This window comes from Chaetodon trifascialis, chromosome 24, assembly GCF_039877785.1.
Source record: "Chaetodon trifascialis isolate fChaTrf1 chromosome 24, fChaTrf1.hap1, whole genome shotgun sequence".
NCBI classification, from domain to species: Eukaryota; Metazoa; Chordata; class Actinopteri; order Chaetodontiformes; family Chaetodontidae; genus Chaetodon; species Chaetodon trifascialis.
Window position 1 is genome coordinate 931,475 of NC_092079.1, and position 26,806 is coordinate 958,280.

Here is a 26,806-nt window from a genome sequence, read left to right on the forward strand (position 1 = left end):
CTCCAAATCAGAGTTTGAGTCACAAACAGTATCACAACGTCTTATCAGCCACCAAAACCTCTGCTGGTCCAACTGAAGACTTGTTGGCGGTAATGAAGTTGTGTGAATGAAGTGGACGTCTGCTCACGAGGTCCACGTCCCTCAGGTTGTCTCTGGTGCTGAGGGAAACCTGTGCTGCTCTCGCTGTGGTCACTTGTCTTAGATCTTGGACGTTGCTGTCTCCGTCCTCATGTCTTCATACGTCAACAAACAGTTCAAGTGTTCTCAGCCATCAGGAATTAGTTTGTGCTCACTTGATTGTTGCTTCAGCTTGATGTTGTTGAGTGAAATGAACCATGAAAAGACAACATGAAGTGAAACCATCAAGATGATATCTGATATTTTAACGGTTATCCGTCTCCTTGATTTCTAATAATCTGTATCAGCCCTGAAAAGCTTATCGGTGGACCTCGAGTCCTGATCTGAGAGACACAACAAACACTCACAGCAACATTCAGCTTTGACTGCAACAAGATCCACAACTGAAATCAACACACAGCTGAAGGTTCAAGTCAACAGCGTTTCCACACTTTAATGATCACAGCGTCCATCTTTAAAGGACTGGAAGTGGAAGAAGTTTACAAAGTAAATGAGGAATCTTTTCAATCCTTTTCAACAAAGTTCATTGATCAATTTATTCCAATAACCTGAAAGACTGATGTGACTGAGATCCTGCACAGACTCAACTGATCTGTTCAGCAGTGTTTGTCTAACAGGAGGAGACTGTCCCTCCTACAGAGGACACAGAGACACTGAGAAACCAGACCTGGACCAGAATCCAAAACCAAAACCAGGATAAAGAGGTTCAGTGAATGTGGTGTTGAAGGTGTGGAGGTGGATCAGTGAGTCAGAGGAGACTCTGTAGAAGGACAGAGTGCCAGCAGGACAGTCCACATACACTCCTACTCTGTGAGAGACAGAGGAGGAGGAGGAGGAGATGGGTGTTGCTCTGTTATTGTGACAGACAGAGTAACGACCACCATCAGAGCAGTGCAGTCTCCAGGACTGATCATTTCCTCCAAACACACACTCTCTGCTGTTTCCTTTCCTTCTGATTCTTCTGTAACTCACTGATACATAAACGTCTCCTCTCCACTCGACCTCCCAGTAACAGCAACCAGTCAGACCAGTTCCACACAGCAGCTGAGGCCAGTGGTCAAACCTGTCTGGATGATCAGGATATGACTGATCCTCCTCCTCGTCATACGTCATCGTCCTGTTGTTGTCAGACAGTTTGATCTTTCTGTTCACTGTGTTTGTGTCCAGTTTGAGTTCACAGGAATCTGATGGAGAGAAGAAGAAGAAAACAGCTGCAGTTATTGAGCGATCAGCTGTTGATTGATGGACAGTTTGATGATGACATCAGATGTGAATGAGTGATGTCACAGTTTGAAGATGGCTGAATGTGCTCTGCTTTGTTGTCATCAGTCAATGAAAGACACACTTACACTTCCTCAGACCTGGTCTCAACCATCGGACTCCAGCAGGCTCCACCCTGAAAGGAGGAGGGGGGTCAGAGCAGCACCTCCTCTTTCAGCATGCAAACATGGACGTTACATCACTCTCACACACACAAACACAACATGTTGATGCGGCCTGTTTCTCCCTCTTCAGCTCTGCTCAGACACTGACAGCGACACTGATTCTCTCTCATCATTAAATCTGCCTTCATCAGCTCATTTCCTCATTTCAATCTGTTGCTGACTTCTATTCTGAGCTGCTTCACTCATTGATCGCTCTCTTGCTCTCCCACCTGTGATGATCAATAATCTGACTTTGTCTTCACTCAACAAACCAGCAGAGCTTTAATCATTTATTGTTGGACACACTTGTCCTCGTCATGTCCCACATGTGACCATGCTTCATGTCTTCATTACAAGTGTGAAAACTGTCAATGAATTCAACATCTGAGACGAGTCATCACGACTCTGTTGTGTGGAAATATTTTCATGTCAAACTTCCTGAAGTTCACCAGAACAAGAAGAGCCACTTGACGGGCTCTATTTTCGACTCCGCCGCCGGCGCAGGCACAGCGCAAAGTCAGGTCTGCTGCGCCGATGGGGCGTGGCGGCGCAGACTTTGGTATTTTCGTGCGCTGCGCCGCCGACGCATCTCCTCCTCCTTCTCATCTCAGTCCCACCCAACTCGGAAAGAGGGAGGGGAGAAGGCGTGGAGTGGGTTCGGCACAGCCGAGTCAAATCTTCACCAATCACAGCAGCTCCTCGTCTCACCTTTAAGAACGCCGCTGGCCAGGCGCATGGCAAGTTTCCAGGAGACTGACGTCACTCGAATCTCCTGACATCCGTTTGTATATACTGTTTATTTTTTCTCAGTATATATATATATAGTTTTATATTCTGTTCTATATTTTGTTTATATATATATTCTCAATATAAATATTTTGTTTTTATATTTGCTTTTTATATTTATAGTTCTCTCTCTTTTCTTTCTTTTCTAATTTTATTATAATTCTATTCTTCTAAGGAGCACTGCAACAAAAACAATTTCCCCTCGGAGATAAATAAAGGATTTCTGATTCTGATGTCTAAATATGAGGTCCTTAGATAGTAAATCCTCGGCTTCCTCCTCCTCCTCCTCATCCTCCTTAAAGCAATGATGTACTCCATCTTTGTAGATAACATTAAGCATTACTATGATAACATTTGTATTTGGAATGAAATGACGTGGGTAACAGCGGACAGCGATCATCACATGTTTTTCATGTGTCTGTCTCTCTCTGTCTCTCAGTGCTCTGAGATAGATGCAGGATATCTGCTCTGTAGGATGCCACGGCTGTTTCTGGTTGGCACAGCGACGTTAACCGATTAGTTCTCATCCCTGTTTCACCTGTGAACATTCAGTCAGGGTGAGTGACCATTACGCGTGCCAAACGCGCTTGTATGTACTGACTCAGATAGTTGCATTGAATCGTGGCTGTTGCTAATTATTAATCGCAGTGTGCGTTTGATGACTGACCGAGCACTAGAGGTAAGATCGGCCCTAAAAAATCCAGCCCGACCCGACCCAGGCCCGCGGGTATTAAAGCCCGACCCGGCCCGAGCCCGATCAATTAACTTAACTTGATGAATCCATTCATACATGTTTCTGGACCAGCTGCTGTTTGAAGAAGTCAGACCTGCTGAGGTGGGTGGTCCAGGGCGGTCATCTCGGTGTAAAGTGCGTATTGTGCGGGAGTTCAGTCTCGGGTCTCGTCCTCTTGAACATCTGGCATTGAGCGCTGCGTAAAGCGCGCGCGTGTCCCGAGCCGTGTATTTGGTTATTACAGACTTCAAATAAATATATATTTATTAAAAAAAATTTGCAAGAGAGAAGCCCGGCCCGACTTGACCCAAAGTTAATAATTGACATTTTGGGCTCGGGCTTGGGCTCGGGCTTAAGATCTTACCTCTACCGAGCACTGCTGAAAACACCGTTAAAACCACGCCGGCGTCTTGTTGAAGGTGTGATATATGGCGTCATCAACCACGTTTTCAGTGGATAGCCGTTATCACGTAGCAGCCACCCATCCAGAGGGGTGTCCCCCTGAAAGACTGTAGGGATGCTAGAATTCGCCACAATGAACGAGTCATGTGCCGACCCGGGGAAAGTGGCATACACGTTTGTCACCAGGCAATTTGAGTCACAGATCACCAGACATCCCTGTGTCACCTGTGTACATTCGGTCAGGTTGAGTGACCATTACGCGTGCCGAACGCGCTTTCGATGTGGTCACATGAGAGACGGATCAAAATATATAAATTCAGGTCTGACTGTATGACTGCATGACTCAGATCGTTGCATTGAACTACGGCTGTTGCTAATAATTGATCGCAGTGAAATGCCAGACACTGTGGAAACCTGACTGTGAGGTGTTGGTGACATGAGCGCACGACTCCGCCGGTTTGCGAAAATCCACTTGCGCCACACAGAGTTAACCAGGTCTGAGGTGACAAGCTTTCAGCGCACTTTTATGCCGCCGGTGCAGACCGAAATGGTCGAAAATTCTCATTATGCTGACACCTCACCCCTACTGCGCCGCAACGCCCATCCTGGCGCACCTCTGTACACCTTGGTTTACCAAAATACCAAGTGCGCCGTGTGCCTGCCTGTGCCGGTCGAAAATACTACTGCGCCGGCGGCGGAGTCGAAAATAGAACCCGACGTCTGCACAGGGAAATATTTACAAGCCATGTTTGCTGTGAAGACCATGTTCAGTCCAATTGTTGTCCACTGATGAAGGAACAGTCCAACATTTTGAGAAAAACACTTGAATGAAGCGTCTCAAAAGTCCTGCTCTGTCCTGTGGTTGTCAGGTTCCAGCAGTTTGAACTAAATACAACTGCTTTGGACTTATTGGAAGCTTGTTTTTATTTCTTTGAGGACAAAAAGGACATTTGTCAAACTGACAGACAGTTCTTTTACCATGCAGAGATCTGTCCAAACTGCATCAATTATGACCAACAGGTCATCATCATGTTTGTTCCTGGAAATGTTCTCCTTGAGACCTCCAATACAAATATGTCCTTTTCATGTCCAACCAGTGTTTATGTTGTGAACAAAGGACAAAGGTTTCCTACTTGTCTGGCTGTTCATGTCTCACTCACGTCCACCATCAAGCAAAAAGACAGACAACATGTTTCCAGCTCTTCCTCCTCTTTCACACTGACTGACTGTGGCTGCAGCAGCCTCTTCATACCTGAGAGTGTCCAGTCTGCAGTGAGGATCCTCCAGTCCAGCAGACAGCGGCTTCACTCCTGAGTCTCCTGGATGATTGTAGCTCAGGTCCAGCTCTCTCAGATGGGAGGGGTTGGATCTCAGAGCTGAGGCCAGAGAAGCACAGCCTTCCTCTGTGATCAGACAGCCTGACAGCCTGAAAACACACACAACAACACACATGGAAGATCATCTAAGGGTCCTACAGTGTCCGTCCAATCACTGCTCTCACAATGCAGAGATCTGATAGGCTGAGCAGCATCACGTGGGAGGAGTTACAACACATAATAATTCTCAACAGTTTCTGTGTTTCAGGTCAACGACTTCACACTCAACACTTCACTTCCTGAGGTCCTCAGCGATACCTTTGTGCTAATTAATCACGACTGAATCAGGAATAAAGTGACGTCCACTAATCAAAGTCACATGACAGCAAAACATAAACGAGGATTTCCATCTCAGCCAGACTTCATTAATAAAAGGTACATTGAGAGAAAAAAATCTGCCAATCAATGAATGTCTGTGTCAAATGTGTGGACTTCTGAGGTTTAAGAAAGACGTCAACGCTTTTACAACAAACAGTAACTTGATCTGACCTGAGAGTTTCCAGTGCACAGTGTGGACTCTCACAAATGAAAGTTTAGCTGTAGAAATATTTTTCCATGTTTGAAAAGGTTTTGTGCAAACAGATAATCTGAATATACTTCTGATATTTTCAGTAGTGAAGTTTCAGAGTCTGACAGACTGAAACACAAATTTCCCGTCTTTGTGAGTGACACCATGAGTGAGTCACTGCATCTCACACGGTAAACCATCTCTCTGGTTGTCTTCGTCCTTTAAAGTTGTTTCATTTTGAGTGTTTTTAAATCTTTGGTCAACAAGAGAACAACACAATTCACAGTTGGAAAGAGAGAAAAATCTCCCCACCATGTATCTCACGCTCACCCTGTTGAAAGGCATCCCTGAGATGCAGTGGATCGGAAAGTGTCACCGTCCACGACAAATTACCTGGCACGTAAGGCCCAATATGCTGAAGTGCACTGCAGGATTTGTTCTTGTTGAAAATCTGGCATCTTTTGCTCACCTGTTTTGCTTTTTATACATCAATATTCAGCACAGTTGGAGATTACTTTCCTTGACACCGAGTTCCCCTTTCCAACCTCATATTTCTTCCATAGCTCTGAAAGCGTATGTTTTCTACCACCGTGACCAAAGCGCTCATACATGTGTTTTAGCAGGAGAACTGAAATGTGTGTATCTTTGGGTAAGATACAAGGGTGTTTGCTCTCATCAGGTATTGCAGATCCATGTAGCCTGCCACGTACTCATACGATGCCTACAGATCAAGCCTACAGATTTATTGCTGTTTTGTCTTCTATCTGGGGTTGTTTCCAGTGTTACAATTTCAGCTGGGAGTGTTTATCTCTAGACTTAGGCAATAACTGACCTTTCTGCCTGTGAGAGATCTTCAGCTGTGGGAAACTGTGCACCAACTTTGGTCCTGAAAGTGCTGAATTTAGCACTCCCCTTTTGGCTGCTTGAGTGGGTGCCGCTGTGGCCGAAGGAAAGTTCCTTACGTCTTTGGTTTGAGGTACCATGCCACTGCTTTGAGGAGCTTCATCCACTCTGAGAAGACTGAAATCAGCTGGTCTGTGGGAGCCTTGGTGTTTTTCAGCACTGTTGTGACTACAGCAGTGTTTTTCCTGACCTCTGGATCATCTTTTCAGGCCAGGTGCAGCTCTTTCCTTTGCATTTTGTCCATCCTGACAAGCAGTGCTGCATCCGTCAGCTCCAGTCCTGGTCTTGTGATGTGCTTCAAAGGAAGAACTCTGGACTTTCCAAGGGCAAAAGCAACATGCACAACATCCTCAGTGTTGATGGTGGATATGCAAACTGTAGGAGGTCCAACTCGCTGCTCACCAGGTTATGGAGGTGGTTGAGTATTGAGGGCACTCTGGGATGCACGTTCTTCAGGGCCAGAACCACACAGGAATTTTTCCACAGGGCTGGAACTCTCTCCAGACTGAGGCTCATGCTGATGATGCTGATCTGCAGTCTCTGAGCAGTCTGGAGCTGATGCCATTAGGGCCTGTAGCCTTCCTTGCCCTCATCTCCCTGAACTTCTTCCTCACCAGATCTGTGGTTATTTCAGGTGGTGGCTCCTGCTGAGTGAGGTGGGGGGAGGGGTATGTAGTCTCTGATGTGGAGTGGAGGGGGGTTAAGTGGTGTCAGGAGGGTGCTGCTGGTGTCAGGGAGAAGGTAGAGAAGTAACAATGACAGGTCTGGGTCTGGTGGTTGGGGGAGGGAACAGGGATGGAATCAAATCTATTGAAAAACTGGTTCAGTTCATTTTCCCATTCCCTATCTCCAAATTCTGGGCGCTGTAGGAATTAGATGACTTACTAATCCTGGGAGTCAGTCTATGAATTGTAAATTCTTTATGGCCCTCTGTCACTGAGAGGAGAAAGAACATCAAAGGGCATCCAATGAGGGACACAGGATAGAGGGGGAAGGTTAAGATACAATTCACTGTGCCTGAGGAGTTTATGGTATAGTATAAACCCTAAAGAAACAGAATGAGTGAACTCCCCCAAATGGTCGTTGTCTTTGAAGGAAGGTTTATGATTACCAGGTGTGTGTGTGATAACCATCTGTCCTTTTGTTGAAAAGTATAAAAGCCAAGACAACCTCTCTGGCATTGCTCCATTGGTGGCACTGCTCCAGCCTCCTCCTGTGGCTGTCATTGCCTCTCCTGATCTCCCTTTTCAGCGCATTTTTGTCCCCAGATTTGAGAAAAATGTTTCTTTTCATTCACAAGGCTTTCAATTTCAGGAACATCAAGAGTTTGCGATGTCGGAAACACCGTACCTTCCTGGTAGCCACCCAATGTAGTTTTAAATAGTTCAGAAAAGAGTAAAAAGCATATCACGAGTCTCACCTGTACATCCATAACCAAAACCCAATGAAACTGGATTAATGAAAGACAAGTTGAAAAAAATCTGGATGAAAAAAAATCTGCTCATCAAATGAACTGACATTAGAGAAGCAGAAAAGAAGAAATGTGTCAAAGATTTTATTACAAACAGTAACTTGACCTGACCTGAGAGTTTCCAGTGCACAGTGTGGACTCTCCAGTCCAGCAGACAACAGCTTCATTCCTGAATCCTGCAGGTTGTTGTTACTCAGGTCCAGCTCTCTCAGACTGGAGGACTGGGATCTGAGGACTGAGGACAGAGCTTCACAGCTTCTCTCTGAGAGGTTGCAGCCACTCAGTCTGAAGAGACACAGGAAGGAAGCAAACAGTCAGTTAGATATCAGAGTATTTATTGATGAAGAAACTTCACTATCTCTGTACTCACAGAGCTTTGTTGGAGGCTTTAACCACTGGCAGCAGCCTCAGAAGAGCCTTCTCTGAAGCAGAGAATTTCTTCAGGTCAAACACATCCAGATCTTTTTCTGACGACAGTAAGATGAAGCCCAGAGCTGACCACTGAGCAGGAGACAGTTCATCTGTGGAGAGACTTCCTGAACTCAGAGACTGTCGGATCTGATCCACCAGAGAACGATAATTCAGTTCATTCAGACAGTGGAACAGATTGATGCTTTTCTCTGCAGAGGGAGTCTCTTCAATCTTCTTCTTGATGTATTTGACTGTTACCTGATTGGTCTGTGAGCCACTTCCTGTCTGTGTCAGCAGGCCTCGTAGGAGAGTCTGATTGGTCTGCAGAGAAAGACCCAGGAGGAATCGGAGGAACAAGTCCAGGTGTCCATTTGGACTCTGTAAGGCCTTGTCCACTGCACTCTGGTGGAGATGTGTTAGTTCAGGGTCTCTGTCTCTGAAGACTTTAGACCACCAGGAGGTTGTTTGTTTTTCTGACAGCAGATTGACTCCAGACTTGATGAAGGTCAGATGGACATGAAGAGCAGCCAGAAACTCCTGAACACTCAGATGGACGAAGCAGAACACCTTGTCCTGGTACAGTCCTCTCTCCTCTTTGAAGATCTGTGTGAACACTCCTGAGTACACTGAGGCTGCTCTGATATCGATGCCACACTCTGTCAGGTCTGATTGGTAGAAGATCAGGTTTCCTTTCTGCAGCTGCTCAAAAGCCAGTTTTCCCAGAGACACAATCATCTTCCTGCTCTCTGGAGTCCAGTGAGGATCTGACTCAGCTCCTCCATCATACTTGATGGTCTTCACTTTGGACTGAACCACCAGGAAGTGGATGGACATCTGAGTCAGGGTCTTGGGCAGCTGCCCTTCCTCTCTGGTCTTCATCACATCCTCCAAAACTGTAGCAGTGATCCAGCAGAAGACCGGGATGTGGCACATGATGTGGAGGCTTCGTGATGTCTTGATGTGGGAGATGATTCTTCTGGCCTGCTCCTCATCTCTGAACCTCTTCCTGAAGTACTCCTCCTTCTGTTCATCAGTGAACCCTCTGACCTCTGTCACCATGTCAACACACTCAGGAGAGATCTGATTGGCTGCTGCAGGTCGTGTGGTTATCCAGAGGTGAGCAGAGGGAAGCAGTTTCCTCCTGATGAGGTTTGTCAGCAGCACATCCACTGAGGTGGACTTTGTAGCATCAGTCAGGATCTCATTGTTGGTGAAGTCCAGAGGAAGTCGACTCTCATCCAGACCATCAAGGATGAACAAAACCCTGAACTCTTCAAACCTGCAGATTCCTGCTTCTTTGGTTTCAGGAAAGAAGTGATGAACAAGTTCCACCAAGCTGAACCTTTTCTCTCTCAGCACATTCAGCTCTCTGAAAGTGAATGGAAAGATGAACTGTATGTCCTGGTGGGCTTTGTCTTCAGCCCAGTCCAGAGTGAACTTCTGTGTTAAGACCGTCTTCCCAATGCCAGCCACTCCCTTTGTCATCACTGTTCTGATTGGTTCATCTCGTCCAGGTGAGGCTTTAAAGATGTCTTCTTGTCTGATTGTGGTTTCTGGTCCGTGTGGTTTCCTGGATGCTGTTTCAATCTGTCTGACCTCATGTTCATCATTGACCTGTCCAGTCCCTCCCTCTGTGATGAAGAGCTCTGTGTAGATCTGATTCAGGAGGGTCCGCTTTCCTGCTTTAGCGATCCCCTCAAACACACGCTGGAACTTCTCCTTCAGGTTACATTTAAGTTTACGCTGACAAACTGCAGCAAGATGTCCTGAATGAATACACAACAAATAAATCAATAAGTGATTGATAAAGTTCAGATGAGAATTTAATGTCCTTGTCTGAACATATTTTGGTCCATCTGTTGGACCTCAGTGAATGTTCATTGATGCAGCAGTTAAACCTTTAGAGAAATCCTCTTACTGCTCTGCAGACGCTCAGCCAGCTCCTCCTCCTTCATCCTCCTCAGGAAGTGCAGCGTGATCTTCACGAATGCCTCTCTGCTGCTCCTCCTCTGCTCTGCATCCTCATCCTCATCCTCCCCCTGACTCTCTAAGCATTCTGGGTAATCTGAGCTCAGAACTGTCTTGATCTTCTTCAGCTCGTTCCTCACAAAAGAGACAATGTTCTCCTCCAGCAGCTGGAACAGAAGATGATATGAATGACACAAAGTGAAATCATGGAAGCAAACATCAGATCCATGTTGGACAGACTGACGGTCCGCTGGTCTAAGAAGTGCAGCATGGATATTATTGTGGACAGAACAGATGTGAAAGCAGCTGTTGTACATGTACAGACCAGAAATATGGAGTCCAGGTGAGTCTGATGCTGCTGGGCAGATTGACCACTGGGAACCTCTGAGCTCTCCTGGTGGACTCTGTGGAGGAATCATGAAGAATTAGCTCACATCATGTCTGTCCACACAGAGACAAACACCAGCTGAAGGTTTTAAAAAAGCTGGAACGTTCTTCTCTGGACGACATGAAGGAAACAGCTGCAGCTGTTGCTCATACAACTTGTTCTGGCTCTTTCTTTTATTCTTGGACAACATTTATTTTTTCTCGTCCACTTGTTGGACACACAACACATCTTTAGCTTTGTCTCCTCTCTGAGCTCCTGCAGCCTTTAGTTACCCATAACACCCTTCTCTGCATCAGACGTCTTCACAGAGGCACAACTCCAGCCTGATGTGAGGCGCCATGATGCCGCCGTCAGTGTTGTTCTTGACTTTGTGAATCCATCAGCAGCATCAGTCACAAACAGACTGTGTGTTTCCTCACACTCTCTGTGTTGCTTCACTCTGTGTTTCACAGCAGCTGATTTCAGTCCAGCTGTTATCACTGACATGTTTGTGTTTGTGTCGTCACATGACTGAAAAGCACAACATGTTGATTTGATGGAGGAACTCAGTGGAATCAGGGTTAGCCTTCGTTAGCATCTGTTAGCCTCAATCAAGTCACTGTTTCATACTAATGCAGTCATCAGTCAGAACGTGTGTGTGGAGGAAATATTCAACTGGAGTCAAGAGTTGAAGACTGGTTATACTGGGCAGCTTCCACATGTGAGAATAGAAACGAATGAGAAGAAGAACGATGCTGAAAATAAAGGTCAAATTGTCCAACAGGATTTTAACACTGAGAACAACTTACTGTCTGTCAGAGACATGTTGCTGTTTAAAAGAAATGGGGAGATCCATTGACCGGTCGCTCTTAAAGGACACACAGCTGGGTTCAGGTCCAGCAGAGGGTTTTCTGCCATCGATCCTGTCAGACACACAGGAAGACCACCATTATCCTCAGCTTTCAGTGTCCACATGTGGACATGTTAGTGCTGTTTAGGGACAGACTGGACAAATGTCCTTTAACACTAATCTAGCTCTAACCTTCATCATCATTCTAGGACAGCATGGACATTAGAAGAACAACTGGTCAGACTGGATTTAATGATCACAAACATCAGCAGTGGACAACATGAGGAGGACAGATGGACATTTCACGTCAAATTGTCCAACACGAGTTTAATACAGAGAACAACTTACAGTCTTTCAGAGACATGTTGCTGTTTAAAAGAAATGGGGAGATCCTTTGACCGGTCACTCCTGAAGGACACACAGCTGGGTCCAGGTCCAGGTCCAGGTCCAGGTCCAGGTCCAGGTCCAGGTCCAGGTCCAGGTCCAGGTCCAGCAGAGTCTGGTGGGTCCTGCTGCTCTGGCCTTCAACACAACACACACAGAGCTTTGAGTGTTAATGGAGACGAGTCCTGGACAGTCAGAGATCCTCGTCTCACCTCCGAGCTTTGGTCTGGACATCATCGTCCCCACACAGACTGGTTTTAGAGGGACGGACTCCCTCCTCTCTGTCCTCACACCAATTCATGCTGCTGAACTCACGTCAGCTCACACAGACTTTGATCTGGAGAGGAAACACAAATCATTCATGTGAACATCAGCTGAAATCATCCTTTCATGGTTTCTCCTGTCAAATATCAGCTGCTCCTCCTCTGATTGGCTGTTATCTCGTCTCTCATATCAGTGTCAGCTGAATGCAGTCAGACAGCAGTGTGAGGCCGAGCCGCTGTACTTCTATCAGTCCACTAGATGGCGCCATGAAGCTGCAGTGAAGTGAACACACACTTGATGCCTGGACGAGCGTTGACATCCACTGACACACACTGACTGAATCTGACAGGAAGCTTCCGTTTGTGGAAGATTCAGTAAATTCAACATGACTGAAAGTTTCTTTACGCCTCAATGATCCTTGATCATCGATAAGTGAAGGAGAAAGTCAAATATATACACAGGAGAAATAGAAAATAGCACAAATATTCAAGTACAAGTACTTGCAGACTATACTCAATCACAGTACTTGACTAAACTCGTTATTTTCCACCACTGAGAGATCCTTTCAAAATAAACGCCTGTCTCAATCAAGCCCTCTCAGGTCATATTAAAAGAAGAATCTTTGATTTGATTCTTGATCATATTGAAGCACAAAGTGAGAAAAAGCAGTAACACTCGTTGCTGTTGGAGGAGAGTTCAGAGCTCTGACAGCTCATTTAGTGACACAGTTACAGACTGAACTGAGAAATAAAAGCTTTCAGCTCCTCATAGCCTCTGAATGCTTCTTCCTGCTGTCTCCACATCAACTATTGAGGATCAACTCGCTCTGCTTCTGCTCTTATTCCAGCGTTTACACTCACAAACATCCACACAACATGGCCGACGTTTTGAACGTGCTGAAGCTAAGCTAACGACAGCTTGAGTGAAAAACACCTGAAACGAGTTACTTTACCTTCAGCTGGAGCTTCAGAGGAGAAAACAAACTGCGACACACCGAAGACAGAAAGTGAAAGTAAAGTTCAGACAGGAAGGAGCAGAGGGAGAGAGAGAGAGAGAGAGAGAGAGAGAGAGAGAGAGAGAGAGAGAGAGAGAGAGAGAGAGAGAGAGAGATTTTTTTGAAACTGACTTTATTTCATCAGTTTTTCACCAACACAACATTTGCAAAAAAATACAACCATCTTCAAACACACACACACACACCGTTACGGACGCGAGACACAGAAAGGCCAGGATCCAATATGCAGTGACAAGAAGCTTGGTGATTTTAATGTCCAAACACAAAGTAACAAATATTACAACAAAAATCTCCACAAGGGGAAAAATAGCACAACACAAAGTTACAACGGAAAATCACCTCGCAAGGGAAAAAAGCTCAGCTAGAGTACGTACAGCAGAAAATCCACCTGCAAACAGGGACAACACTAGAGAAGACAGCGATACTAATAACTCGTAAATTCAATAGCTAGAGACCACGCTCAGAGAGACACAAGCAACTGGACGAAGTAATCATCTGGCGACGAAGGAAGAGCGGAGCCGGCTTAAGAAGCCGCACACTGATGAGCGCTGATGCGGCTCAGGTGTATGGCAAGCCGTTCCTGTCAGAAATACACCACATTCAGTCGCGTTTCAACTGCATTACGGCGTAAAAAACGCCGTTTTTTCAGACTTTACGCCGTTTTTTACGCTGTAATGCGCAAAAAGAACGCCGCTTTTTACGCCGTAATGAAGTCCTCCGAGAACGCCCGTAAAAGACGCCGTTTTGTGCGTCACAATGCGCGTAAAATACGCGCGTTTGTGCACATCACAACGCGCGTAAAATACGGCGTTTTCCCAGTACGATAATAATCTCCACCCTTCTTTTCTCTCGGCCACTCAACTTGAAGTGTCTGCGCCCAATCGCCGATCAAGACAAGCAGACCAAATCAGTTGAGCACAGATCTCCGTTGTGGCAAAGTTTGTCCGAACTCACCTTGTAGTTTCTCATAGGTAAATATTTTGGATGATAGGCAGGAATATATCCCATATATTAACTTCATCATTATTTTAAATTCCTCTTCCATGCATCGTTTATTTATTTCTTTTTGTGGTTAATGCTTCTATGTCATTGTTGATTCTGACTGCTGTAGCCACTGAGGAATGAAGCAGGAAGTGGTGCAGTGGTTAGAGCTCCTTGTAGCAAACCCCAGCCAGACAATGGTGAAGCGTACTGATGTTTCACAAAGCATTTATTTATGTTCAGCCGTCAGCCTTGTTTTGAACACAAATGTACTTTTCTGTCCTTCACTCCTTTCTTCATGAAAGCTTGTTCCCATTCAGCTAGGCGCTTATCATTTTCATACATCTCCTTTGCATTGGACAGCAACACCGTGTGATCCGTTTCTCCACTTCCCGTATGATTTTTCGTACTTTATGGATACGTGTCCCTCATGTCAAGTGACGCTTCTTAGCTGTACACTTCCTGTGCCGCCGGAAAGGCACCAAAATAAGAGCTCGTAACATTAAAATACACCAAAAAAAAAAAAAGAAAAAAAAACATGGAGGGAACGGTTATTTTAACACTAACAAAACAAAGGCTTACAAAAACTGATGAACTGATCAACAGACCTTTTATAGGAGTCATTCACACTCCTGCTCTGTAATCAGTGCTCTATTAGCTTGCAGGTTCGAATCCAGTGAGTGGCATTGTTTACTTGGACCTTTTGCTGTTTATTTATTTATTTTACAACTCTGTCATGCACCACCTTGCTATATTGTGATGTATTTGTTTGGATATAAACCCACTGACTTTGCAGCCCTGTGTTAGTAAACAAGATGGCAGAAACCTGTGTGGACTTCCAATTTTTCCTCTCATTTCTGTCGATGTTTTGACGTTACTTAAACTCCCCTTCCATGCATTGCTAGGATATATAGACATATATTTTGGGTACACACACACACACACACACACACACACACACACATATATATATATATACTTTTTGGTTTGTTTGTTTGTTTGTTTGTTTTTTGGTTTTGCTCTGGTAAGAATTCTGGTAGAATCAGGAAGGGAGGAAACACAGCTAAGATCATCATAATATATATCCCAGACATATATCCCAGTCAGTGCACTCAAAACAGTCCTATCTGATGACACAACAGCGGTGGGCCTCATCAGGGACGACAGCGACCTGGCCAACAGAGAAGAGGTGGCGCAGCTGGTGGGCTGGTGCAAAGCCAACAACCTGATCCTGAATGTGGATAAAACCAGTCATCATTGTTGTCTGCAGGAAGAGCCAGCCCAGTCACGCTCCACTTCTCCTCAACAACATGGCTGTGGAGGTGGTCAGCAGCACCAAGTTCCTGGGGGTGCACCTCACAGACGACCTCACCTGGTCTGTGAACACTGCGTCACTGGTGAAAAGAGCCCAGCAACGCCTGCGCTTTCTGTGCAGGATGAGGAGAGCCCACCTGCCCCCGCCCAACCTCACGTCTACAGAAGCACCATAGAGAGCATCTTGACCAGCGGCATCTCTGTGTGGTGTGGAGGCTGCAGTGCTGCTGACTGGAAGAATGTGAGGAGAGCGGTGAGGACAGCAGAGAAAATTATTGGGACTTCTCTTCCCTCCATTCACACATCTCTGCTGCTATTCTTTAACTTAACCTATATTCTACTGTTTATTGTACAATCTCTTTATTTCACATTCTGTTTATTTATATATACTTTATGTTTTGTGCAGATGTGTAATGGAAATATATGTTCAACCCAAGTCCAATAATTTCATATCTTAATTCCAGATAGGTGAAGCATTGTAATGATCTTAGCTGTGTTTCCTCCCCTCCTGATTTTACCAGAGGGCTTACCATGTCTATTATTTCTCTTTCCCTCTCCCCCATTCATGTGTCATCATCCCTCTTAAGTTTTCAGTTTCTACGCTGCTATTTTTATCTTGAATACTGACCAATAATTAAATGCAATAATTAATGCTGCAGGTTCCACTGGTGCCTGGACAGGATCCTGAGACAGTCCTCTTTGGAGCAGAGGCTCAGCGAGTACAGCTGCTCCAACTGAAAGGACACAAAACAAGGAGACAGGGATCAGAAGCAATCCACGAACACCTCAAGCATTTCTGGACGGTCAGACAAAACCAGAGAGCAACCAGGAGGGTGTGCTGTTGGTGTTTACACTGTTAACACAGAAGCTTTGGACCAAATTACAAAAAATACCAATTCTTGTGTTACTTCAACAAAGTGAAATGTGAGCCATTACTACACACTTTTCACTTTTCTTAAAAAATACCACACAGGTTCCCATTGCTATCCATATAATAGATTTATTCCCTGCAGCTTCTGGACTTTGTTTAAACCTGAAGAAATGTGAGCTGTTTCCTCTTAAAGACTGCGATGACTCCACCATCTACAATATTCCTATTAAAAACAAACTCACTTACCTTGGAATTACCATTGTTAAAAATCAGACAGGCAGATGTTCTGAAAATTTGAATATGATTATAGACAAGACGAGGAAAAAAGTGGACCAATGGCTTCAAAGAGATTTGTCTTTGAAAGGCAGAGTTTTATTAACAAAGGCAGAGGGGTTGTCTCGTCTTACTTACGCCGCTACTCCCCTGGCTGTCGAAAAACAGATCTGCAGTGCCATTGATAAGCTATTATTTAATTTGATACGGAAGAACAAGACGCATTGTGTGAAAAAATCTGTTGTTATGAACACCTATGACTCTGGTGGTCTAAACTTTCTTGACTTTACTACCCTCAACAATACCTTTAAAGTTAACTGGATAAAGCAGTTTTTACATAATCCTACATCCACTTGGAACTTTATACCCAAATATATTTTTTCTGCCATTGGAGACCTTGAATATGTGCTATTATCAGGGGTGCACATAACTTTTTTGGTCTGGTACTCAGAGGAGCACCTGGAGATGTTACTTGGTGCTCATTGAGCACGCGAGTCGCGAACCCGCCCCGCAGGATGGATAAAAAAAGGGATACACAGTCAAATAAATTTTCACAAAAACAACATTTATTCATAATTAAGGTGCATTAACAAATGATGGTGTATGTTAGTCTGTAGAATCAGTAGTGTAAATGAGTGGATGGATGTGTATAGTGTGGTGTAAGGTTGTTGGATGTAAAACAAAAGAAAAAAAAAGAAAATCATTTCAACTGGCACCTTTTTAAGCACTGAATGTCTTTTCTGTAAACTCTGAAATCAACACTGTAAAAACTTAAATCAACTGGCTGCTCTACAGCACTTCTCATGCTTGTCAAATGGTGGATGATTGAAATTCTTTGTCCCTATATAAAAGGCGCTGCTTTTATCAGCCATATTGGGATGTTCGCGGCATATTTTGCACCACATCATCGTGCGTTCATCATTGGTTTGGAGCCAACCGACCTGCTGCAGCCACTTTTCCGAGAACACTCTCTTGTTGTGCGGCTCGGGTGGCGGTTCAGTCTGACGTCTTTTTGGAGGTGGTGGTGGAACACCAAAATAGTTACTTAGCGGGGCTTGCTTCCTGGACATTTTGAAGAGTTGTAGACAGCAGCGAACATGTCGGGATTTTCCGGAAAGAAATACCTCTTGCAGCCGCTCCAGCTGTTGGTGCGCATGTGCGTTTCAATGCATTTGATGTGCCGCGCATCATGCATTTTGGCGGCGCATGCGCACCTGCGCACCAGTTATGTGCACCCCTGGTTATTATGTAATTCTAAAATAGAAAAACTTCCCATAACTCTATCAAACTTTCACAAGCAAATGCTGTTGGCATGGTCCTTAATCTATAAACACAACTTCTCGCCTCACAGATGCTTCATTTGGAATAATCAACATATCAAATATAAAAACAACTCTTTATTTTTTAATTCCTGGTTTAATAATAGCATAGTTTTCGTTACCCAGCTACTCAATGATAATGGAAATCTGCTTAATTACACAGAATTCTTTCAAACATATGGTATTCCTGTTATCCCCGAAGACTTTGCAATTGTAATGGATGCCATTCCTTCTGGTATCCTAATGCTCTTAAGAGGTACTGGAAAACCAGTTTGTCCTCCTTTAGACCCTACATTAACATCAGTGGGGCATATGTGTTTCTCTGTCAAAACTAAGAAAAAAAATGGTCTCATCAGATCATTGTTTCAAACTGATGTTATTACTACCCCATATGTTGTTCAGTACTGGTCTAATATTGTTAATGGATTGAACTGGATCCAAAAATGGAATCTTCCATACAAATATTTGATGACAAACAAAGTTATCCTGCCAAACACTATTTGCTGAGATTTGGGAGGGATGTATGTGTGAACTGTTCTTTGTGAGGATCTGAGCCTGAAACTATGTTGCACCTGTTCTGGAACTGTCATTATACTGCCACCTTCTGGACAGAAGTACTGCATTACATCACACTGAAGATTGACTCAGACTTCCTTTTAGAATGGAACAATATACTTTTTGGGGTTCATGATGTTAAAAGTAAAAAACAAAAAGAACTGTATGTCATAAACTTAATAATAATATTGGGTAAATATCACATACACAAAGCCAAATTTAGACCCTCAACCCCCTGTTTTATTGCATTCCAAAAGGAAACAGAACAGTACATGGAAAGTATTTGTGACTCTAACAATAAGAAAGCTATGAAAACAAACCACTTGTGCTCTTTATTTTCTGTATTTATCTAATAGCCTACCCCCTGGCTGATATCCAATTGTTTTTACCAATGTACATTATAATAACTGCTTTTGTAATGAAAAGATTTCAATTAATTAAAAGAAAAAAAGAAAGACACACGACCGGGGTCCTGCGTAGATCCCGCCATGACAATTTTGCTGGCCTTAGTATTTCCTGTGTTTTATTTTGTTTATTGTTAGATTTAGTGTGTGTGTGTGTGTGTGTGTGTGTGTGTGTGTGTGTGTGTGTGTGTGTGTGTGTGTGTGTGTGACAGACATGTGTATTGGACATTTGTGAAAATACGGAACAACTCGCGTTTTCAATTAAAGGACGATTCCGTATTTTACGGGACGGGTGGCAACCCTACCTATAATTGAGTTTGAACAGCCAATTGTGTGGAGAGATTGCTGCCCCATTCAAAATAAAACAAATATAGAACAGAAATATGTCAGCTAAGACGCGACATTAATGATCCGTTAATGTCAGGAAGCACCCAACAAGCCATAGCTTCGATGAGCCATAGACGAACGGAGTTCGATTCACCTGATCTAATAAGCAATTGATGAAGCACTGAAAAAACACTTTAAAAACCTTCTCATGGTCAATTTTTTAAGCCGAATTACTCAACAGAGCCTACTGATTACTTTCCCAGATCGAAAACACGCGGACCGACGCAGATTTTGGAGAAAAAGCGAGATAACTTTAAATTTGTGGATTTTTGACTGGGGTTCGGCGAGCCCCGCAGCGTCCCGTCGGAGTCCTCACTTCGGGACGAAAGCGACTGCCACACTGTCAAAAACAGTTATATTTCTCCGTAGATTTTACAAATAGATCATAAACTATCACTGAGTTTTAGGCGTGTTATTCAAATGTGTACTTTTTCCATAATGAGTCTTACCTGGACACAATTTCATGCAAACGATGTCCTCGTGCGCCTGAGGTGAACGGCAGAGTCCCGTGATCTTGCTGGGCAGGTGGAGGTCTGCTATCCTGCACGTTCGCATACAACCAGATTGACTGTCTGTGTACATGTATGAAAGAAGATTCACCGACCGGTATCGAGGAACAAATTTCAGGTTTCTGCGGACGTTTTTTTTTTTTTTTTTTTTTTTTTTTTTTTTTTACAAGCCGTTTTCTCGATCTAACGAGAAAAACGAGGAAAAAAACGAGTACAGGACGGAGGCTATGGCCGCTCTGATTGGCTGAGAGGGCGCGTGATCAACAAGTGTTGCTCTGCAGGGCGGGCTGAAAGTTTTCAGAAGGAGTCGGAAGATAGACAGGTAAGATGTCCTCTTCAAAAAGTCGACATTTTAAGCGTCTTCTGTGTGTCTTAACTCATTTTTATGTGAAATTAAACTGATTCTACTGTTTATTAGTTTACTGTTTATTAGTCTATTTCTGTCTGTCCTGAGATTGGTTAAGAGTGATTGACATTTCAGGCATTTCACGCGGGTGGCACGTGCACACGCCGCACAGAAATGACCAGGATAACGGCCACCGTTGTTTTGTTTGTTTGTTTGTTTGTTTGTTTTCTTATTGAACAGAAAGAGAAATTAGTGATGTGTCGGTCGCGAATTTATGTGTCATTTATGAGATCAGAGCCACCCCTCCCCACCCCAGTGTGTGTGTGTGTGTGTGTGTGTGTGTGTGTGTGTGTGTGTGTGTGTGTGTGTGTGTGTGTTCATGGTAATGAAGGAAAATATCTCCCAGTGTAACAGTGTGGCTCATTGATGTGTTTGTAATACTGCTTGAACAATAGTGGAGCTCGGTGGCACTTGTTATGAGGATACATTCAAGGTTGGTTCAGGACAGCACATGGGATTTGTTGACAATGACAAAAATATAGTAAATAATTTGTATGTAAGCAATTGTTGAAACACAAGCTTACAGGACAGCACTTGAACTATCCAGGAGACTCCATCATGTCTGTGTTGAGGAACATTGTAGTTTTGAGTAACAGAAATCTTTCACATGTGAGCTTAGAGGAAGAAATGCCTCTAAGCCAGCGTCTCTGCACACTTCGCTTGGTCCATGTCAACATTTCAACATTTGCCCTTTTCATTGTCACTGATGTATAGGAAGAATCCTTGTAAGCAGACAGCTTCACTTAAAAATGTCCATCTAGTCTATATCCATGTCTGTGATCTTGTTTCAGGCTGTTCTGACGCAGAAGTTCACTGACTGCTTTGTTTTAGTCTTTCTGGACCCCCAAGCTGGAAAAACAGTGAGTTATTATACTGATATGATCATTAGTGTAACACTATAGTCGTGCAAACATCTCAGCAGTGTTTCCTTTTTGTTACCATTTCCATTTCATCCACCTCCAATGTCCTGGATGTGGTGGTGTGTTACAGCTGCCCGCCCTCAGACTCTCACTGTCTCCATCATCACACTCTGTTGAACTGTCAGCGTGAGTTTTGTGAATCCTGCGGGAAGTTGATGAGGAAGGTGTTGGGGACTCACTGAGGCCACAGTGCCATTTACACTCTATGCAGCATGATGGAGGAGAGGGTGCACATGGAGGATGCACCATTGTTGAGAGGAGCTGTGTTCTTTGTTGGAATGGCACTATAGGGTTCACACAGACTCCCCGCCCTCAAAAACACACCTACGCTTGTTCTGCCATCCTTCTACAAGGCCATGTCAAGCTGCAGGTGGTCGCCTGGGACATCTCGCTGGGAATCACAGAGCGCCTGCTGCAGCAGATCCAGACAATAGGCAGTGCGGCCGAGCCAGGAGAAATCGGGGAGAGCGTGCTTTGGCCTGATGGCTTTTGGCAAAGGTCACGGCCACATCGTCTTCGACCTTTTCACCCAGGTGACAGAGCAAAGTGTCCCCTCCATCTCTGCAGACCAAGTTTGTATTTATGAGCATTTCTCTCGTTCTGTTTACTCTTTTCTCTTGTTTCCCACTTGCCGACTGTATACTTTAACTTTAACCAAAGTGTCGATTCTGTAACATCATGTATTATTTGTACCACATATTGATCTCACTTTAAATGAGGCTTTCCACTGTGTCATTTCATGTTGCCTCAGCCCAACCGCTCTGTCTGTGTCTGCCTGCCTGCCTGTCGTCGCCCCCTCTGGTGGCCGTGAGGGGACCTGCATGGACCACACTTTGGATTCGGCTGTGAAGCTGCGCTACACCTGACAGTTCAGCTGGAGCGAGAGGAACGAGAAAAGAAGATGATTCCCCGGTGCGGAACTGACAAACCAATCTGTGCAGATTTCTGATCTTTGTATGGTCTATATACATTGTGCTAAGTTGGTTGTTTTGCTGTTTGGGTAATAATAGGTGTTGATTGCTCAGAGGGGTGTTTGCTTGTGTCATGGAGCTGTTCAATGCTGGTGTTTTGTGGCACAGAGTTGTCGGTCCAGTCCACAGTTGAAGTAGACTGCTGCTGTTCTGTCTCTCTCAGGCTTAAGAGCGAATTCCCGAGGAGTTCATTGGGGGATTTGTTTGTGTGCTGTGAACCTGGCTAGAGCAGTTGTCTCGGGAGCACGTCCGAGGCTGCAGGGGACGTCGCCAATTGTTGGTAGCTTTACCAGGCTTGTGGGTTTTAGTGCACCAATTTAAAGTCTGACACAGTTGTGTTAGACATGGTGTATTGTTATCATTATTATCATTATCATCATCATCATTATTATTATTATTATTATTATTAGTAGTAGTAGTAGTATAGTAATAAGAATAACAGTAAAGGTTCAAGGACGAAGCACACACCAAGAAATGAACTTGGGACATGGGAGCAAGACTGGTGTGTTCAGTGCCCCCGAATTAGGGGGCGCAAAGCCTTATCATTTGCCTCCATCTAGTGGTCAACAGACCAAATGACAGCCTCAGTCACAAAAGCAGGAAAGGCCAAAACACACACTGAGCGTCTGTCTGTCTGTCTGTCTGTCTGTCTGTCTGTCTGTCTGTCTGTCTGTCTGTCTGTCCCTCTTTCTTCCTCTTTCTGCAATTGAACAATAATGAGTGACAATTGTATTGTATTGTATTTATTAAGTCACAATGTTTTCCATGAAAGTGAAATGAATTACATACAAAAAACACAAAGACACGCACAAGTAAACAACAACAAACTGTGACAAATCTCCACTTAACAACTTTCTCAGTTGCTTATGAACACACACTCGATCAATGTCATTAAAAAGTAAGGACTGGGGTGTTCAGCGGCCCCCAGTCGGGGGGCACACGTGTCGGGCCATTGATGTGTTGTTGACATGTGTTTTTGTTTGTGCAGGTGCTCATGCAGACCCGGGGGGTATTCCAGAAAGTGGGTTATGTGAAAACTCAGAGTAAGTTAAGCCTGAGATGAGGGAAACTCTGAGTTTTCTGTTCCAGAAAGAGAGGTAACTGAAACTCTGAGTCAGTCACCATGGTAACAGACTCTGTGAACATAACCTGCTCGCTGGCAGGTTTACTTTAAGAAACCCTGAGTTTCTACCTGTCTCCACATGAAGAAAGCTGTTAGACATGGATTGCCCGTTCATTCCCAATCCGATTGATATCGAAGCCCAACTGATTCGAAACGCTTTATGTCGCGAGAGAATCTTCCGACCGAGTTTAGGTGTCCTGTCATTTCCAGAGGAATATCTGTTCAAACGCTACCGCTTTTCATCAAACGGTATAATTTATCTGGATAACATTCTCCAGCCGTACATCACCAACCTCACACACCGCGGACATGCGCTCACATCACAGCAAATTTTACGCATAGTGCTACGTTTTTTCTTTTTGCAAACGGTAGTTTTTTGTACAGCTCTACACACTGTTGTCTTTCACTTCGGAAAGGCAACAGTGTGTAGAGCTGTGAGGAAAGTGATCCTCGCACTGAAACGCCTATGATGGTAGCAATGATGGTAGAGACTGGTGACTGATGTAGAAATCATATATTCTTTTATTTTAAATTATGATATACATTCTGCTGCGACCTCAGAGTGGGTTCAGTAGCTTAGTTAGCTGTTATTTTGCAGGGCTTCCAAATGTGATAGGATGCATAGATGGGACACAAATTCCCATTACAGCACCTGCAGAACACGAAGGGCACTATGTGAATAGAAAATCCTTTCAGAGCATCAATGTCCAGGTTTATGACCTACCATCTTAAAAATTTTGTACATGAAAATGTATACATTACAAGACACTGTAACACATGTCATTCTCTGCACTGTGAAGATCATATGTGATGCAGCTTACATCATTACAAATGTAGAAGCCAGGTGGCCTAGCTCTGTACATGACTCCTGGATCTACTGGGAGTGTAGTCTGAGCAACAGATTTGCACGAGGTAAGGAAGCTAAAACTTGTACAAATGTTCTTTGTCTCCCTTTTTAATACACTCAAATGTGTCCTCTATAATTACAGGAGTGCTTGATACTGGGGGGTTGAGGCTATCCATGTCAGCCCACTCTGTTATCCCTTACCCTGACCCTGAGCCGGGGCCCCAACAACGTTTTAATGTGGCCCACTGCAGGACTAGAGCCTGGGTTGAGATGGCCATAGGCATACTCAAATCCAGGTTCCAGTGCCTGTGTTAGCTCAGGGTCACCCCAGAGAGGGCATGTGACATCATTGTGGCATGTGTTGTTCTCCATAATATTGCAACTATTAGAGGAGAGCAACACCCTGCTGTACAAATTAATGACCCTGAGGATGACCATCCCATCCACCCTGCAGACGTCCAGGATGGAAGGGCTGTAAGGGACCTAAACAGCAGAAACTACTTTTGATTAAAACAGTCAAATAATGACAAATTCACATGTGGTTTGGTCTTCTTTATTCCCTAAAAGTACAAAAGCAGCAGTCAGGATTTGTAATATAGTTCCATCCATTAACATATTTCACCTGTGAAGTGCATCCACCTCAACTGGAGTTCCAGTAATAGAATTTCAAGGTCTGTTTTTCTAATCTGCCGATCCAAATAGACCATTTCCTTTTCATTTTTCTCTATACTCTTCATGAGGTCGACTCTATACAACTCCTTCACTGGTAACTGGGAAACTTATGGATGACATTTAAATCCTACAGTTCTACATACAGATTTAACGTGGTATTGACCAAAAATCTGACTGTGTCAAGCTGCCCTGTGGAAGTTGATGGACCTTCCTCCTGCTGATGCCCAGTCGTTCTGTTGAAGGACAAGAATGTGCTAGTTGTTTGTCCATTATCTATGCTCATCACTTCAGTGTACATGTCCAACTCCACATTCCACTCCAGAATGTAAAGGAATGTGAATGGGCAGAGCACTGCCAGTAGCTCTACATAATATTAAGACACACTTCAGTAGGTCTCTCTGGATTGCTCCCTGTGGCAGCAGACAGTGTTTCATCATCATCATCATCATCATCATCCTCCTGTGATGAAGGAAAATATACTGTTTCAGAATACTTTGGTGGTTGAGGTGGTCCTCCACCCATTTTTCGGGCCTCTGCCATCTCTCTGTTGGCTGAGCAGAACTCAAATGTTAATCTTTTTTTTTTAATTAGTATTTTATTGAGTGTTCATGGACACATCGTCACATTTTAAATGACCTCAATACCTATAAAATAAAAATGTGTAAACATTGTATCAAGTGTTAATCTACTAAGTGGGATATTAAGTGAGATGACATGTTAAAACAACATGTTGTTAGGGGTTTAAATTACTACTTGAAGTCGCCACTGAATTAATATTCACTTTGTTTAATAGCCTAAGTCAATTAAAAAAATAAAATTAAAATCAAAGTGAGGTACAATCATAGCCTAGCAAAATATGCCTTACCTTTTTGAATGATGTTTTTATATTTCATTTGTCGCTGATTCTTTCTCCCCTGTTGGATTGCACCTAAATGAAAATCAGATTTTATTCCTACTTACATTCATAACTGTATGCTACGATCTTAAGTACGGTTAAATGTTAAGTCAATGGAATAGTACATTCAAACTTACACGTTGTCTCGGGTAGCAGTTTTCTCCCATGCCGTTTCTCTCTCCTTCGCTGCTGCAGCGGTGATATATTTACACCGAAATATGTGCTCATACTCCACACAGGCCTGCAATAAGACCTCCAACTCCATCGGGGTAAAATAACTTGATCTTTCTTTCTTTTTTTCTTTGTTTTTTTTTTCAGTTGTCATGGTGACTCGTGGTATCGGGGCTCTATTGATGATGGCTTTTTATAGTGGTTATGCACGTGCACAACTCAAGGTTAACATATTCAGAGTTGATTGAACAAACTCAGATCAGCTGTTCTGGAACCGGATACTCAGAGTTTCCCATCTCAGAGTAAGTCAACTCAGAGTTCAGAGATAAACTCAGAGTTTGTTGAACTTCCAACCTGGAATACCCCCCAGCTCTCTATCCTCCTCAAGAAGGGCAGAGGTGAATCTACGCTTCCAAACAGACAATAAAACAGCAAACAAAGGAAATCAACAATATATGTGTCTACGTGATATCATACAAAAAGACTATGACAATTAATATTGCCTTGGCAAGGATGGCTCATGCTGGTGATAACAAATTTCTCCGAAAGAAGCACGTGTAAGCTCTTGGTTAGGAGACACATTGAACTTTGCTCCATCAGGCCCGTGTGTGCAAAGAAAAGTATATCCATTGATTGACTTGTCTCCGTTGGAAATCAGATTTGTTGGAATGAAGAATAAAAGCGGCCTCGACATTTGGAAACACGTGAAAGGAGCGAGCCCTCACACCCCAGTGTACATAGCGAGGGCACATGTATAAAAAGCTTGTGCGCATCAGCCTTTGTGGCTTACGGCCATACCAGCCTGACAACGAGCCTTGATTGCAATCAGGTGCGACAGAGCAGGTGGAGTGAAGCGTGACAGAGTGAAAGTTTCTGAGTGTTTGAGCAGTTTTCCTTATCAATTTCTTTGATAAGTTTCATTTCGGAAGATTTTTTACCCCCCTGCAGCCTTTGCTGTTCGGGGGGGAGTTTTCATTTTGTGCTTTTTTTGCGGTAAATGTCCCTGAGAGACCGCATGGTTTTGAACAAAGAACTGAAGAACGGCACTGAAAGGAGAATGGATGGTGACACAAACAAAGGAGACGAAAGACTGGAGCGTGAGAGAGCGGAGGAACTGAAGGAAAAGAGAGCAGAGACGGAGGGGACGCAGAAGGAAAGTCTGAAAGACAACATGGACACACGAAACAA

The 26,806-nt window shown here is 44.0% G+C and overlaps 1 protein-coding gene across 1 annotated transcript in view; it reads right to left on the bottom strand.

Annotated features, from left to right (window-relative positions):
- Positions 1-705: 705 nt before the first annotated feature.
- Positions 706-26,806, bottom strand: part of LOC139352063 (NACHT, LRR and PYD domains-containing protein 12-like) — a 152,376-nt gene continuing 126,275 nt past the window's right edge. Inside the window, exons 8-11 of the mRNA XM_070994112.1 lie at positions 7,853-8,026; positions 4,736-4,909; positions 1,488-1,534; positions 706-1,322 (exon numbers count right to left, since the gene is read on the bottom strand). Of these exons, the coding sequence (XP_070850213.1) occupies positions 772-1,322; positions 1,488-1,534; positions 4,736-4,909; positions 7,853-8,026 (946 nt within the window). The 3' untranslated portion in view covers positions 706-771. The remainder of the gene's footprint in view (positions 1,323-1,487; positions 1,535-4,735; positions 4,910-7,852; positions 8,027-26,806) is intronic.